Consider the following 13,452-nt stretch of genomic DNA (forward strand, 5'->3'; position numbering starts at 1 on the left):
TCTTAAACGAGATGGTCCAAAATTGTATGGAGCCCAGGTCCAGTCATTGTACCCTGGCGAAAATAAAAGAAGATATTATTTTTAACTATTTTTGATTATACAAATCTACGAATTTACTTTAATTATTTCGAAATAATTATCTTCATTATCTTCTAAGAAATGCAACATTAATAAGGGTATTAATTGCGGATAGATGACGTTTTCAATGCATTAATCGATTTGACGTTTGCTGACAACTGTCATGTCATAGTTGCTCTATGGGCGCCACCTTGATATAACTCAAAAACTTGGGATTTTATTTATTTCTTTTTATTTAGTTAGATTTATTCACATTAGTAAATTTTAATAAATTCCTTGTATTTTTTAAATTTTAATGTTACAAGAGTGGACCTGAAATGGACTATCTCCTTTGTCTATAGATGCTTTATTACCTATGTATTTTATTAATTTTATGCATCAATCTTCTAGTCCCCTCTGAAGTTGCAATATGTCGAATTCTGAAGCTATCTGTTTCGCGTTCAGAGCTGACTCGAAGTTTGCTACTGTAATTTTAGTTTTTAATTTTATTTTTGGCATAATTGCAAGAACATCTTTGTGGTTTTCAGGTTCTTGAGAAAACATGGGTTAAAGATTCATATCGCTTCACATTTAGATGCTAAACCTTACGTGTGCAACTTGTGTAACAAAGCGTTCAAATTCAGTCAGAAATTAGCGGTAAGATTTTATTTTTTAGTAATAATGGATTTGCCGTTCAGAACTGTAAAAGTGTGTGTGTTCAGTTACTATGTGTAAAATGTATGATTTTTCGACCAAGTCCGCAACAGCTGGTTGTGGACTTGAGATAGAGTGCCTAGTGGGAGTTTTTAATGTTTTCATACTGTGACGATCGCGTAAACGTATGTAGACGCGAATTTTTAAGAAATTGAAACAGCTCCATCTAGTGGCACTACTGCACAACTGTTTTAATTTCTTAGAAATTCGCGTTTACGTTTACGCGATCGTCACAGTATGAATACATTGAAAACTCCCACTAGGCAATCTGTGTGGTTAACATGCTATCAATGACAAATATTATAACGAGAAATAGAGAAAATGGCGGCTGAATAGTCCAAGTCCTATCTCTTTCGTCCCAACGTTACAAAAGAGACAGATATTTCTTGTTGTGCTGTTATAGGTTGACAAATTTGTCTATTTACTATCACGAGTTGCGTCGTTTGGTCGCATGTTACGCCTATTGACGTTATTAGAGTGCATTTCCTTTTATTTTTTAGATTCATAAGATTGAGCACATTCCAGAAAGAGTATACTGCAAGTTGTGTAAAAGGCCGTTTGTGTCTCAAAGTGAACTGGACAAACATTCTTGTAAGAAATACAGTGCAGTGTTGTGTCCCGTGTGCGGAAAGATTTGCAAAAATACCGGCGATGTAAGTAAATGCCTACTAGAAGACGCCTGCTACTTCGTCCGCGTGAAATTCAGTTTTTCATAAATCCTGCGGGAACCATTGGTTTTTTTAGGATAAAAAGGGCCTATGCGTTGCTCAATAACCGCTTCTACCTTCCAGTGTAAGGCTCATTAAAATCTGTCCAGATGTTCCAAAGATTAAACCGGACAGACAGACCAACAAAAATTTTAAACAAGATTGTTTGTGTTTTTTTTAAGTATGCTAATGTTATAAAGCAGAAGAGTTTGTTTGTTTGGTTGAACGCGCTAATCTCAGAAACTACTGGTCCGATTTGAAAAATTCTTTCAGTGTTAGATATCCCATTTATCGAGGAAGGTTATAGGCTATATATTATCCCCGTATCTACGGGAACAGGAACCAAGCGGGTGAATCCACGCGACGTAAGCTAGTATGTAAATAAAACTATAAGCACTTGTGAAAACTCAGTTATTTTGATAATACTCAGACAGACACTTAAATTTTATTTATATTATGTACTCATTGCTTCATTCATACCGACCGCCGACATGATAAAAGAGGCTTTACTGGTTTCGAAACCAAAAACAACTATAACATTCCTTTACGGTACAAGCCGTGATAGCCCAGTGGGTATGACCTCTGCCTCCGATTTCGGGGGCGTGGGTTCGAATCCGGTCCGGGGCATGCACCTCCTACATTTCAGTTGTGTGCATTTTAAGAAATTAAATATCACGTGTCTCAAAAAACGGTGAAGGGAAACATCGTGAGGAAACCGGCATACCAGAGAATTTTCTTAATTCTCTGCGTGTGTGACGTCTGCCAATCCGCATTGGGACAGCGTGGTGGATTATTGGCCTAACCCCTCTCATTCTGAGAGGAGACTCGAGCTCAGCAGTGAGCCGTATATGGGTTGAGAATGATGACATAGGTTACCAAAGACGTCAATATTACAAATTAACATTTTAAATGGCCATCTTTTTAGGCTAGACGTCACTTTCTGCGTGTGCACGATAAGAATCATTTCTACAAATGCGACCGCTGCCCGAAGACGTACAAAATCAGGCAAAGCCTTGTCGCGCATCAGAATAAGCACGATGGCATCCGCAAATACGCGTGCGAGTTCTGCCCCGCCAAGTTCTACGAGCGTTCAACGCTCACCAAACATCGCCGTACGCACACCGGTAAGCTGACTTGCGTAACCACGGTGTTTCAGAGGATTGTGGTCGTGAAGCACGCTTGCGAGTTCTGACCTGCCAAGTTCTACGACTATTCAGTGCTCACCAAACATCGCCGTATACACAATTGTAAGCCGACTTACGTAACCATGGTGTATCGGAGGACTGGTCATGAAGCACGCTTGCGAGTTCTGCCCCGCCAAGTTCTACGACTATTCAGTGCACACCAAACATCGCCGTAGGTACATACACCGGTAAGCCGACTTACGTAACGATGGTGTTTCAGAGGATTGTGGTCATGAAGCACGCTTGCGGGTTCCGCCCCGTCAAGCTACCTGTTTCATACTCCCTACCTCAATACCAAGTGCCAAGTCATTCCAAGGTATAGGTCTCGCCTTCAAGGAGTGATTTGTGAATGAAGTGCAGCAATGACACTATTACTTACCCGTACCTTTCTAATTAATATAATATAATTTTGTGTACTATTTACGAAAGTGTATGAAAATGTTTAACCTATTACATATTATATGTATTTTAATAACAATACTAATTTCAGGTGTGAAGCCGTATGTTTGTGAGGTATGTCAAAAAGCCTTCACGGGAAACAATAATCTTAAAGTGCACATGAAAGTGCACGGACTATTCCTGATAAATAAAAAACAACCAGACACGAACCTTACATTTTTAAAACAAGAAGCTGAAGGAATATGCGTGCAGAGTAAACCTACATTGTAGGACAAAAGTAGTACAACAAATGACTTTGTTCTATGACAAAAAATAGTAAAAAAAAATTTAATAAAAAAAATATAACCGACTTCAAAACCTAAAAACGTACCCACTAAACTAAAAAGCGAAAAATAACATCATAATATGTTCTACCTGCTGATCAGTATGAAGGCGGTGCTAAGCCGGTGATGTATTCACTCAAGCCATGTTATAGACCCCTAATGACAGTCACAACCCATCTTGGTACAAAATTCTCATCAATACAAATTAATCAAGCCCAAGCACAAGGTAGCTACCGTAAACCGTTAAGGGGTGCCCTTAATTGATCTTGGTCTTCATCATCAGACCCCTAAGAACAAACACAACTCATCTAGGCAGAAAGTTCTCAGCAATACGAATTAATCAAGACCAAACAAAAGGTAGTTACTGTAAATTGTTATGGAGTTCCCTTAATTGTCCTTGGTCTTCATCACCAAACCCCTAAATGACAGTCACAACATTGATGATGAACAGTTGATGATGGCAATGGGACCAAATGGGGACTATACCGTTTTAAACAAAAAATAGAATTTTTGAAATCGGTCCAGGCGTCTTCGAGTAATCGGTGTACATACATAAAAAAAAAAAAAAAATACCGACCGAATTGAGAACCTCCTCCTTTTTGAAGTCGGTTAATGATACAAGAGAAAGATGAAAAACCGAGAACATTGTATTTCTCTAACTTCTATATGACACGATTATACGCTCATACTGAAAAGTTGAAGGTGTCATACCATGCGGACCCCTGATCGGACCCTGACGGTTCAGGGGTCCGTAGATCCTCCGGAATCGGAGACAGATGTCATATCCACTGGGCTATTACGGCTCTTTACTTACCTATACCCATTGACCTCTTATAATAAAAGAACGAACAATCACATAGAAAACTGGCCAATTTTGGCCAGATTTTAAGTGAAATTTTTTCTGCTTTGATAGTTTTAGAATTATTGGTAAAGATAAATGCCTTTAAAAATAGTTCAATCTATACTTATAATAAATCTGTAGAGAGGTCAATTCTGTACATGAAATATATTTCCAAAATAACTATCAGGGGGTGATTAGTGATCGATACTGATGCCAAAAATGCAATCAGTAAAATTTTTGTCTGTCTGTCTGTCTGTCTGTCTGTATGTTCTTTATAGAAACAAAAACTACTGGACGGATTTTAACGAAACTTGGTACAATTATTCTACATACTCCTGGGCGGGTTATAGTATACTTTTCATTACGCTACGATCAATAGGAGCAGAGCAGTGAAGAGAAATGTTAAGAAAACGGGAGAAGTTACTCAATTTTTTAAGCTTCCGTCGCGTGTACAGCCTTAATGGCTAAAACTACATAGAAATTATGTATGACGGAAATGTTCTCCTTAAAATTATCTATAAAAACACAACAGCATATATATGTCTATCTTTTATGGTTGACTCACAATAACACGTGTAACTCCCGATAGCTTAGCAGTTCGGAGCTTTCTAATTATATTTGTCAACTCTCATGTTTATAACACTCATCACTCATCCCTAACTAAAAAAGTTAACATTATTACCTATACAATAAAAAAAGAATCATAAAAATCGGTAAAGAAACACCAAAGTTATACAAGAAATACGCTAAGCCATCGCGCGTGAATACTAATTCATGCTATATGGATTATTTTTGTGTAACGGTTGTCGCGCTCGACGCGACTCGCGGAGGAGGGAATAAATAAAGAAGTGCAGCCTTAATGAGTAGGGTAGGGGTAGGGTAGGGTAGGGTAGGGGTAGGGTAGGGGTAGTGTAGGGTAGGGTAGGGGTAGGGCAGGGGTAGGGTAGGGTAGGGGTAGGGTTGGGATAGGATAGGGTAGGGTAGAGGTAGGGTAGGGTAGGATAGGGGTACTTGAAAGTTTACGACTTTCACGCGGACGAAGTCGCGGGCGTCCGCTAGTATTTAATAAAATCCCAAATTCAGAGCAATTTCAACCTTAGGTTTTGATTTTAAGGTTGAATTTGCAAATGCGACTACTTGAATTGAATGCCAAGATGTTGTGTTTGGCAGTCATTGAGTGGGGACGTTTTTGTTCCCTGATTGTGCATCCATTTTTTAATATGAGATTAATGCCCATAGCACAGAAAACATCCCATAATAAATCTATAATGTCCATCTTTTGTCTGTGTACCTTGCTAATATGGCTTGCCCACTTGCACCTGTTTTAGGGCATGTTGGTAAGGCATCAATAACTTTTGTATTTGTCATAGAATGAACATATTAAATGCTTTTGATATGATGACAAATAGAGGACACAATTAAAATAGCGTTATTTGTTACTGTTAATAAGATGATAGTTTTTTTAGTAAAATAATTTAAAATTTTCTTTGTTCTTTAATTTGCAAGTTTAAGACCCTTGTAATAGGAGAGGCCCTTAAATTCAAGTTCTATGAGCACGAAATTACCGCCTTAATTTTCTTCAAAATTATATTAATTTTAAGTTAATAAAAAAGTTTTTATGTAGTTTTTGGATGTCAACATCTTGTCTTTTAAATACTCTATTGACTAAAATTTCATATTCTGTGAAAACTATTGCAAAGTCAACTCTCAAGACTCAACTCTGTAAACTACAAAGTAATAAAAACTACTACTGGGCCGCCGCATAAATATGATATGTTTATAATAATAAATATAGGTTTAGAATAATAAATTTTATCAGTACTTCTCCAAACCTCGCGTCAGACATCCAGCATTAAAATGACAAAGATAAACATAGACATAGACAGAGATGAGAGAATGCTGGAATGGGACATAATGGAAAGGTAAACTATTGCAAACCGGACTTAAAATAATCAAAAAAAAAATCCTAAAGTAAACTGTCAAAGTGTTACTGTTATGTTATCCTATTTCGTACTAATATTATAAACGCGAGTCGCGAAAGTTTGAATGGATGTTTGGATGTTTGTTACTCTTTAACGCCGCTACTACTAAAGCGATTTACTATCTGTATTTACCTACTGTCTGTCTTTTAACAATACACCGCTGACTGCACTGAGTAACCATTGAATGAACTTTGAGTGTTTTAAAAAAAATTAAAAAACTGTGTGTGCCATCTATAGTATGCGCATTATCATCTGAGTCGTCCGGTCATAAAAGTCAAAAAAGATAGGAATGTGCAGCGCGCCTACCTGCGCACCCTAATTATCGATAAACGGCTACCTGCACACGTGCTAATGATGAGTCAATAATGATTTGGACGATTCTGATTGGTCGGTTTCTAATGTAATTGCATTGCGTATTTTTTTTGCTATAAATGTGTTTACTGCAATTAAATAAATACATTCATGTGTTACTCGTTGCGCACTATGGATACTAATATATAATAAATTTGGCAGAAGACGAAGATTCTGATGATGAAGACTCAGATGAAGATTAATTTTATTTAGTTAATAATTATATAATATGAAATATGTATTATATTAAATCAAATATTGTTAATTTTTTTAATTTTGTGAACAAGATACGATAATAAACTTTACTTATCGATAATATGTCTTTCATTGTTACACCCTTCACTAGACGGCTCCATAAGACCCATAAGTGCAAGCGAGATAGATATAGAGAAATGATTTATGGCCCTAAGACTCAGTTGTTAATGCTATTAGTATAGTGTAGTATTATGTGTTTTCTAAAACACACAGCGTTAGATGAAGAAAGCTGATGTAAATTTGCCTTAATTTAGGTTGTCTATGGTTAAAAACTTACCGAATTGTCTGCAATTGTATACCTTTCTCTTTCTTTCACCAGCAGGCATCCTCTTCTAACACATAAGGATGCTTGAAACCTTTGGTGTCAATGTCATAGCGTTTGTAAAATTTTGCCGGTAAAACGTCGCAAAAATTTTCCAAGTTAAAAAAAGTGTTGAAATATTAAATATAGATTTAAAATTGTTAACACACAGTGTAATATCCTTAAATGGATGCTTAAGAGGAGGTGCAGCACCTTTAGGAGTATTATAGTGTTCTGTGAGGTGCAGTGTGCATGTGCATTGTGCACTCAGGTGAATCAGATTCGAAGGTGAACGCTTCGTACGAGAGTCGACATTGAGGCTGAGGAGAGCAGATTCTTCATCCTCCAGGAATATCACCTCCACTTACAATGTAAGTACAAAATCAAATCGTATCAGACTTACTCGGATCCGAGAGTTGACGACGAGAGTTGGTGCTGAAAGTATATTTACTTGAATCTATAAACTACATTGCCGACACTACTGTCGAATGGTATTCTATTCCTGAAGTGATAAGACCTTCTACATCTGATTTCTTAAATAATCCAACCTCTAAAAAAAAAAAAAAAAAAAAAAAAAAAAAAAAAAAAATGTTTTTCATTGCTTGCGCACGGTACAGAGTGTTATGAGAAATACACTATCCCATCAGTGGATTAGGGGCGTTTACAATAACCTGCGGAAGGATTATTAACGTACCACGTACCGTACGCATACCGAACTAGCGCGCTGTACAGCAGCCTGTCGCGTGTTTGCTTTTCAAACCTTAAAATTTTGACAGTCAGGGTCAGAATGTGGTATTCGATTTTTTTTTTTTTTACAATCTGGTATTGCTAGTCCTGGGTTTGTAGATCGTAAGCTGAACGAACAGCTGTGCCAATGTAAAATAAAGATTATTTAAGTAGCTTCAATTGAGAATTTAACAGCTGGACTATCTAACACTAAAATATAGCTATTGAAGTCAGGGTTGCAGGATTTGCTTGACTGAACATCAACTAATTCAACTGCTAATTGAATATTTGTAAAGAGGTTTAGTATTTCTAAAAGAAGGTAGGTACAAACTCACATGTATTTATGTAATTTTATAAACTGAAATAAATGATATTTATTTTATATGTTGGGTTGTTCAATTCTGAGACTACAATGTAAATTGTGTGTAATCATATAGTATGGTTACTTACCATATTATATGATTATGGTGAGTGGGCATTTAGAGTTCTAGCAAGTCAGAAATTTGACAGGGAGGCTTTGCATCCATAGGTGGATCACAGAGGTGGCTTAGCACTTTACCTTATATTACAGAGAAGAATCTTTTTAATGATTGCTTAGGAGACCATGCTCACCAGTGAAAACAGCAGGGCGCTAACAGTTTAGTTATGAGCTTAATAACTGGTGCAACAGAGATGACAAATGTGATGTACAATTTAAAATAATAGAAGATATTAGAGAAATTGAAAAAATACACATAAGAATAAAGAAGTTACTCAATCCAGGATGCCTACGTTGCATAGTCTTGGTAAAAAACAGAAAGAGGATTACTCCCAATTCTTGACCTCACAGGTCTGAGTTCATATGTCTCAGTGAAACATTTCCTATTAATTTCACAGACAGATGATGGGAATTTTTTATAGACAGATGATTGTTTAATGAGAGACAAGATTCATGAGGCTTATTATCATTAGCTTATTTTAGCATTTACCAATGATAGGGCAAAATAATGATAGTTTTAGAACAATGAAGTTCTACAATTGACAGTTCTACCATTTTTCCTGACATCAATCTCAAAGAAGGTTCTCTATAGTTATTAATTGGATTGCAGAGATCCTATATGCAGAGGGTTTCCAGATAATTGTATATTTAGATGATTTTTTCCTAGTCAATCAGGATCATACAATATTAGTTTTCTCAGGTTGCGGAAACGCTGAGAATAGTGAGAATCTTAGATTGGCATATAAATTATTACAAGTCTGCTCAAGAAGTAGAATATCTTGATCTAGTATTTCCATACCATACCTATTTTAACAAAACTCAAAGAAGACAATAAAAAATAAACACATCATAACCGAGAGGGTCAGAGATAGAGACAGTTGTCTTCGAGAAGCTCTAACTTTATTAGATTTGTTAAACTTGGCAAATTACACAGCTTAGAGGGTTGGGTCCTCTGCGGTGTTGCAGGACCCAGCTGTTTGTAAGAGTGGTCAAGCAAGATGGGCCAAGAGCAAGAAAAGGTCTACCACTACTTGTCCAACAGGATCTAAATTTATGGTTAGAAACTGTTGTAAACAGTTCAACATTAATAGTCACACACAGTGTGACTCATTTTTACTTCTATAATGACAGATGCAGCAAGCTCTCGAGCCCACATGAATGGAACTTACCTATCAGAAAAGTGGGGTCCACGGCAGTCAAACAGAAGGGAGATGTATGTTGTTGTTGTTGTTGTTGTTGTTCACAGCCTTAAACAGTCAGGGGTTGACTCTACAAGGGGCACACATATTAATTCAACAATCCGACAATCAGACCCTTGGGGCATTCCTCGGGAAAGAGGGTGGCACACATTCTCCAGCATTGCTAGGACTCACAACCACAGTCCTAAAACTTGCAAAGCAGTTGCAGCCAACACTCACGGCAACCAATCTCTCGGAGAGTAACAGAATTGCAGATAGCCTATCGCAATGTATCGCAAAGGTATCGCAAAGTACCGGAGTGGCATCTTCTGCCCCAAGCCTCGGAGGTAATATTTCAAGTATGGGGTGTCCCAGACATAAACTTGTTCACATCAAGAGCAGTCAACAGCTGTCGTATCTAGGATAAGTCACCTTTAGTGGTGTGCACTTCATAGATGCAATAATGCTATGCCTACCCAGAGGTCTGTGATAATGAGGATGGTACTTTTTGTAAGTACATTGCCTACCCTAGTTAAAGACCTTGTGCACGCCACTAGTTACCTTAGATTGCAAAGATTGTTCTGCAATTTTCTTTGACATTTACAGCTGACTATGAGACTATCAGCTGGGCTGGGCATTCCCCCACCCAGCTTAATACCAAGAGTTATAGCTCTCTTGATTAATTCAAAGGGAACATACATTCTAAAAGCACCAGAGTGGACTAAGTGTTTCTGGTTGCCAGAGCTGCGAACGAGGACTCTATCAGAGCCTCTTCCAGTAAAGAACCTGCGGAAGGTTTTAATTGATTGGACCACAGGCAATTGCCCAGCAAAAGTGGACAATTTCAGTGTTCTGGCCTTGAAAGTTGCGGGGTGGGCCCCAACCAAGGTGCTCACTGGTTCCTGTAAGAACAAAACTTGTTAAAAAGTTATTGGCAGACATCTACTAACAAAATATAATGCTGCAATTAAGAGATGGTTAACTTGGTGTGAGACCAATAAGATTAACCCAATAGCACCTGAAGGCCAGCAAGTGGCTAGATTTCTAGCAAAATTTGTTTTTAGAAGAGCTTTTAGCTTATAGAACCATTCTTATATCATCAGCTATTTCAACTTACTGTACAGTTTCAGAGGCAGGTATCTCTAAACATTTTTAATATCATTATTATTTTCTTTTTTATTTTTTCTTATTCATCAAGTTCTAAAAACCATTTCACTTACTCGGCCAGTGATAAAACACTATTTGAGTGTTTAAAAGTTTCAAATAACTCTGATTCTCCATCTGAAATAGCTTGGTGGACAATTTCAATACTCTTGCTAGCCTCAAGTCATAGAATCCATGATCACTTCAATGGACAACAGTCTGGAGAAACTCAGTCTTTCTGAGGAAGGGATTATTCTCCGGCCAAGGTTTGGTTCAAGGACTAATTTAGATAGACTAGATGTTGCGGAGACATCCAGACCGACGGGTCTGCCCTGTCCATCACATTACTGATCTGAATTCTGTACATAGATGGGACACTGATACAACTGTCACAAGTCTATTTATCTCTCTAACAGAGAAATTGATACCTGTTTCCATAACAATGATGGTTAAGAAGCATTTTTAAATAAGCTAATATTGATGCTCCACCAGGTAGTATTTGCTTGGCAATAGCCTCTAGAATAGGGGAAACTGGAGGAGTATTACAACTTTCTAGAAATTTTACTGTAAGCCTGTAAGCAAACTTAACGATTCTAAAGTTAATTTATTACTCATGTTTTTTTCTTATAATAGTTAGAATGATTTATACATACATATAGTTAATTATGTTTTGATATTTTGTTTTTGTTTGAATTTAGTTTTGGGTTATAATATGTAATAATAAGAAACTAATTATTTAATTTTTTATTTTTCATCATAGCATTTGATATTTATCACCAGCAGATAACAAACAGGTCTTCATCTAACGCTGTGTGTTTTAGAAAACACATAATAGGACTGTTTTGCATTCCAACAAAACAGGTATTATGTGTTGAATAAAACACACAGCGTTGCAGCAATCCTCTTGCTGGAGATTTAAAGACTATGACATTGACACCAAAGGTTTCAAGCATCCTTATGTGTTAGAAGAGGATGCCTGCTGGTGAAAGAAAGAGAAAGGTATACAATTGCAGACAATTCGGTAAGTTTTTAACCATAGACAACCTAAATTAAGGCAAATTTACATCAGCTTTCTTCATCTAACGCTGTGTGTTTTATTCAACACATAATACCTGTTTTGTTGGAATGCAAAACAGTCCTATTATGGCGACTTGAAAAAAAAGTATAGCACCACCGATGCCAGATGTCGATAGTATCTTCATGTTTCATCCCAATGGTGTTAGTGTACAATTATTTAACCTTCTGTTCTGTGGTGTAAAGGCACAACCATAGTCGTAAATCTATGGTGCCAACAATGGCAACTGTCATCCTAACGTCCGTTGTCAACGTCATTACGTCAAGTGGAATAATTAGAAATTGTCATTTGACCAAAACAAAAATACTTGATTCCAACTTCTGTATTTGTAAACAAGCAAATAATAAATTTGAGGATTGGGAAATGTAAATTATCTCTATTTTAAGTAAATGTGTAATATTGCGCTAATTTTTTCAAAATAATAAACATCTCAAACAAATTCAGAAAAACACTCAATAAATATGTCAAAGTGTAGAGCTTGTTTGAAATCAGCAAAGAATATGATTCCATTTGATGAGAAGTCTATTATGTATTTTAACATACTCACTAACTTGAACGTAAGTAATATTAATAACCATTATTGTAACAAGTTTAATATATCATCCATATTAAACTTTTTTAAATTATATAAATTAGGAGTATGCTAATAGTAAAGCAATTTTGTTAAAGTAACAGGGTATTTGCGATCATTACTTTCGGAGCTACAGGGATTTAAAGGGTCAGATTTGCGGCGCTGCGATGGATCCCTGAAGAACGCCCCATACAAAATGGTACAATTTATTGACGTCTTGGGTCATAATGATCGTTAGATTTGTGTGGGCGTTCAAACAAAATTACTAATATCATTGTTATTTGTGCGTTTATGTTTATAGTTAATTTTTTAAAAAATGTCACATTTAATGTAAGGAAGCTAAAATTGTATGAATTTTCATCTAAAAGATTTTGAAATTATATAATCTTATTTATATTTAAATATCCAGACAATCTTTGCTTTTTATGTATAAATTAGTTATCATTGACTATATTTACCCCAATGTATCATAAAAATTAATATATTCAAACCTATTTGTCATCCCCAATAAAGCATAAGTTTTAAACTGGCTTGAATTGCTTTGATGTTAAATGACTGCATTGGAATGTAAAGTGTTTTTCAGATAGCATGGGTACGGTGACAGTCACCTGTATGATGTTTATAATACATACTATAATTGTGATCCGCAGGAAACTTTCAAGAGTGAAACAAACTGTCACCTGCACCATCCTACATGAAACAAACTGTAGTAAAGTAAAGTGTTATATACATAGAGTCAACTTTCAACATGAGACATATGACTGTGCAATGTACAAAAGACATCTCAAGGGCCTACTATACCTACATAGTTAAGTGTGTTACAACTCCAAAGTGGGCTAGAAGTTTAGCACATGTATCAAGTAATACCTTAAACTCAGTAAACAAGCTTAGGAGTTGAAGAAATTTTTATTTTATCAATAAATTCTTCTTTTCATAATTTATGGTATTCTAAACACTAAAAAAATAAATGAATTGAACAAAATGAATTTTATTGAAATAATCAGTATTGATTTTTTAATACAACACAACTACATAATAACTTAAAACTAATATAACTACAAAATTAAAATAAATTAAAATTAAAACTAATACCTAAAAATAATTATCAAAATTTGCCGCCCTTGGTAGGGTGCCCATCACGCAGGCAGCATTCCCGCGTTGAATTGC

At 36.1% G+C, this 13,452-nt stretch overlaps 1 protein-coding gene across 1 annotated transcript in view; it reads left to right on the plus strand.

Moving 5' to 3' along the window:
- The window catches only part of LOC112043906 (zinc finger protein 585A), a 38,182-nt gene that overhangs the window by 5,922 nt on the left and 18,808 nt on the right, over positions 1-13,452 (plus strand). The window contains exons 9-12 of the mRNA XM_052883412.1: positions 606-714; positions 1,272-1,424; positions 2,404-2,602; positions 3,153-3,175. Coding sequence (XP_052739372.1) covers positions 606-714; positions 1,272-1,424; positions 2,404-2,602; positions 3,153-3,175 — 484 coding nt within the window. The remainder of the gene's footprint in view (positions 1-605; positions 715-1,271; positions 1,425-2,403; positions 2,603-3,152; positions 3,176-13,452) is intronic.

This window comes from Bicyclus anynana, chromosome 9 (genome assembly GCF_947172395.1).
Source record: "Bicyclus anynana chromosome 9, ilBicAnyn1.1, whole genome shotgun sequence".
NCBI lineage: Eukaryota > Metazoa > Arthropoda > Insecta > Lepidoptera > Nymphalidae > Bicyclus > Bicyclus anynana.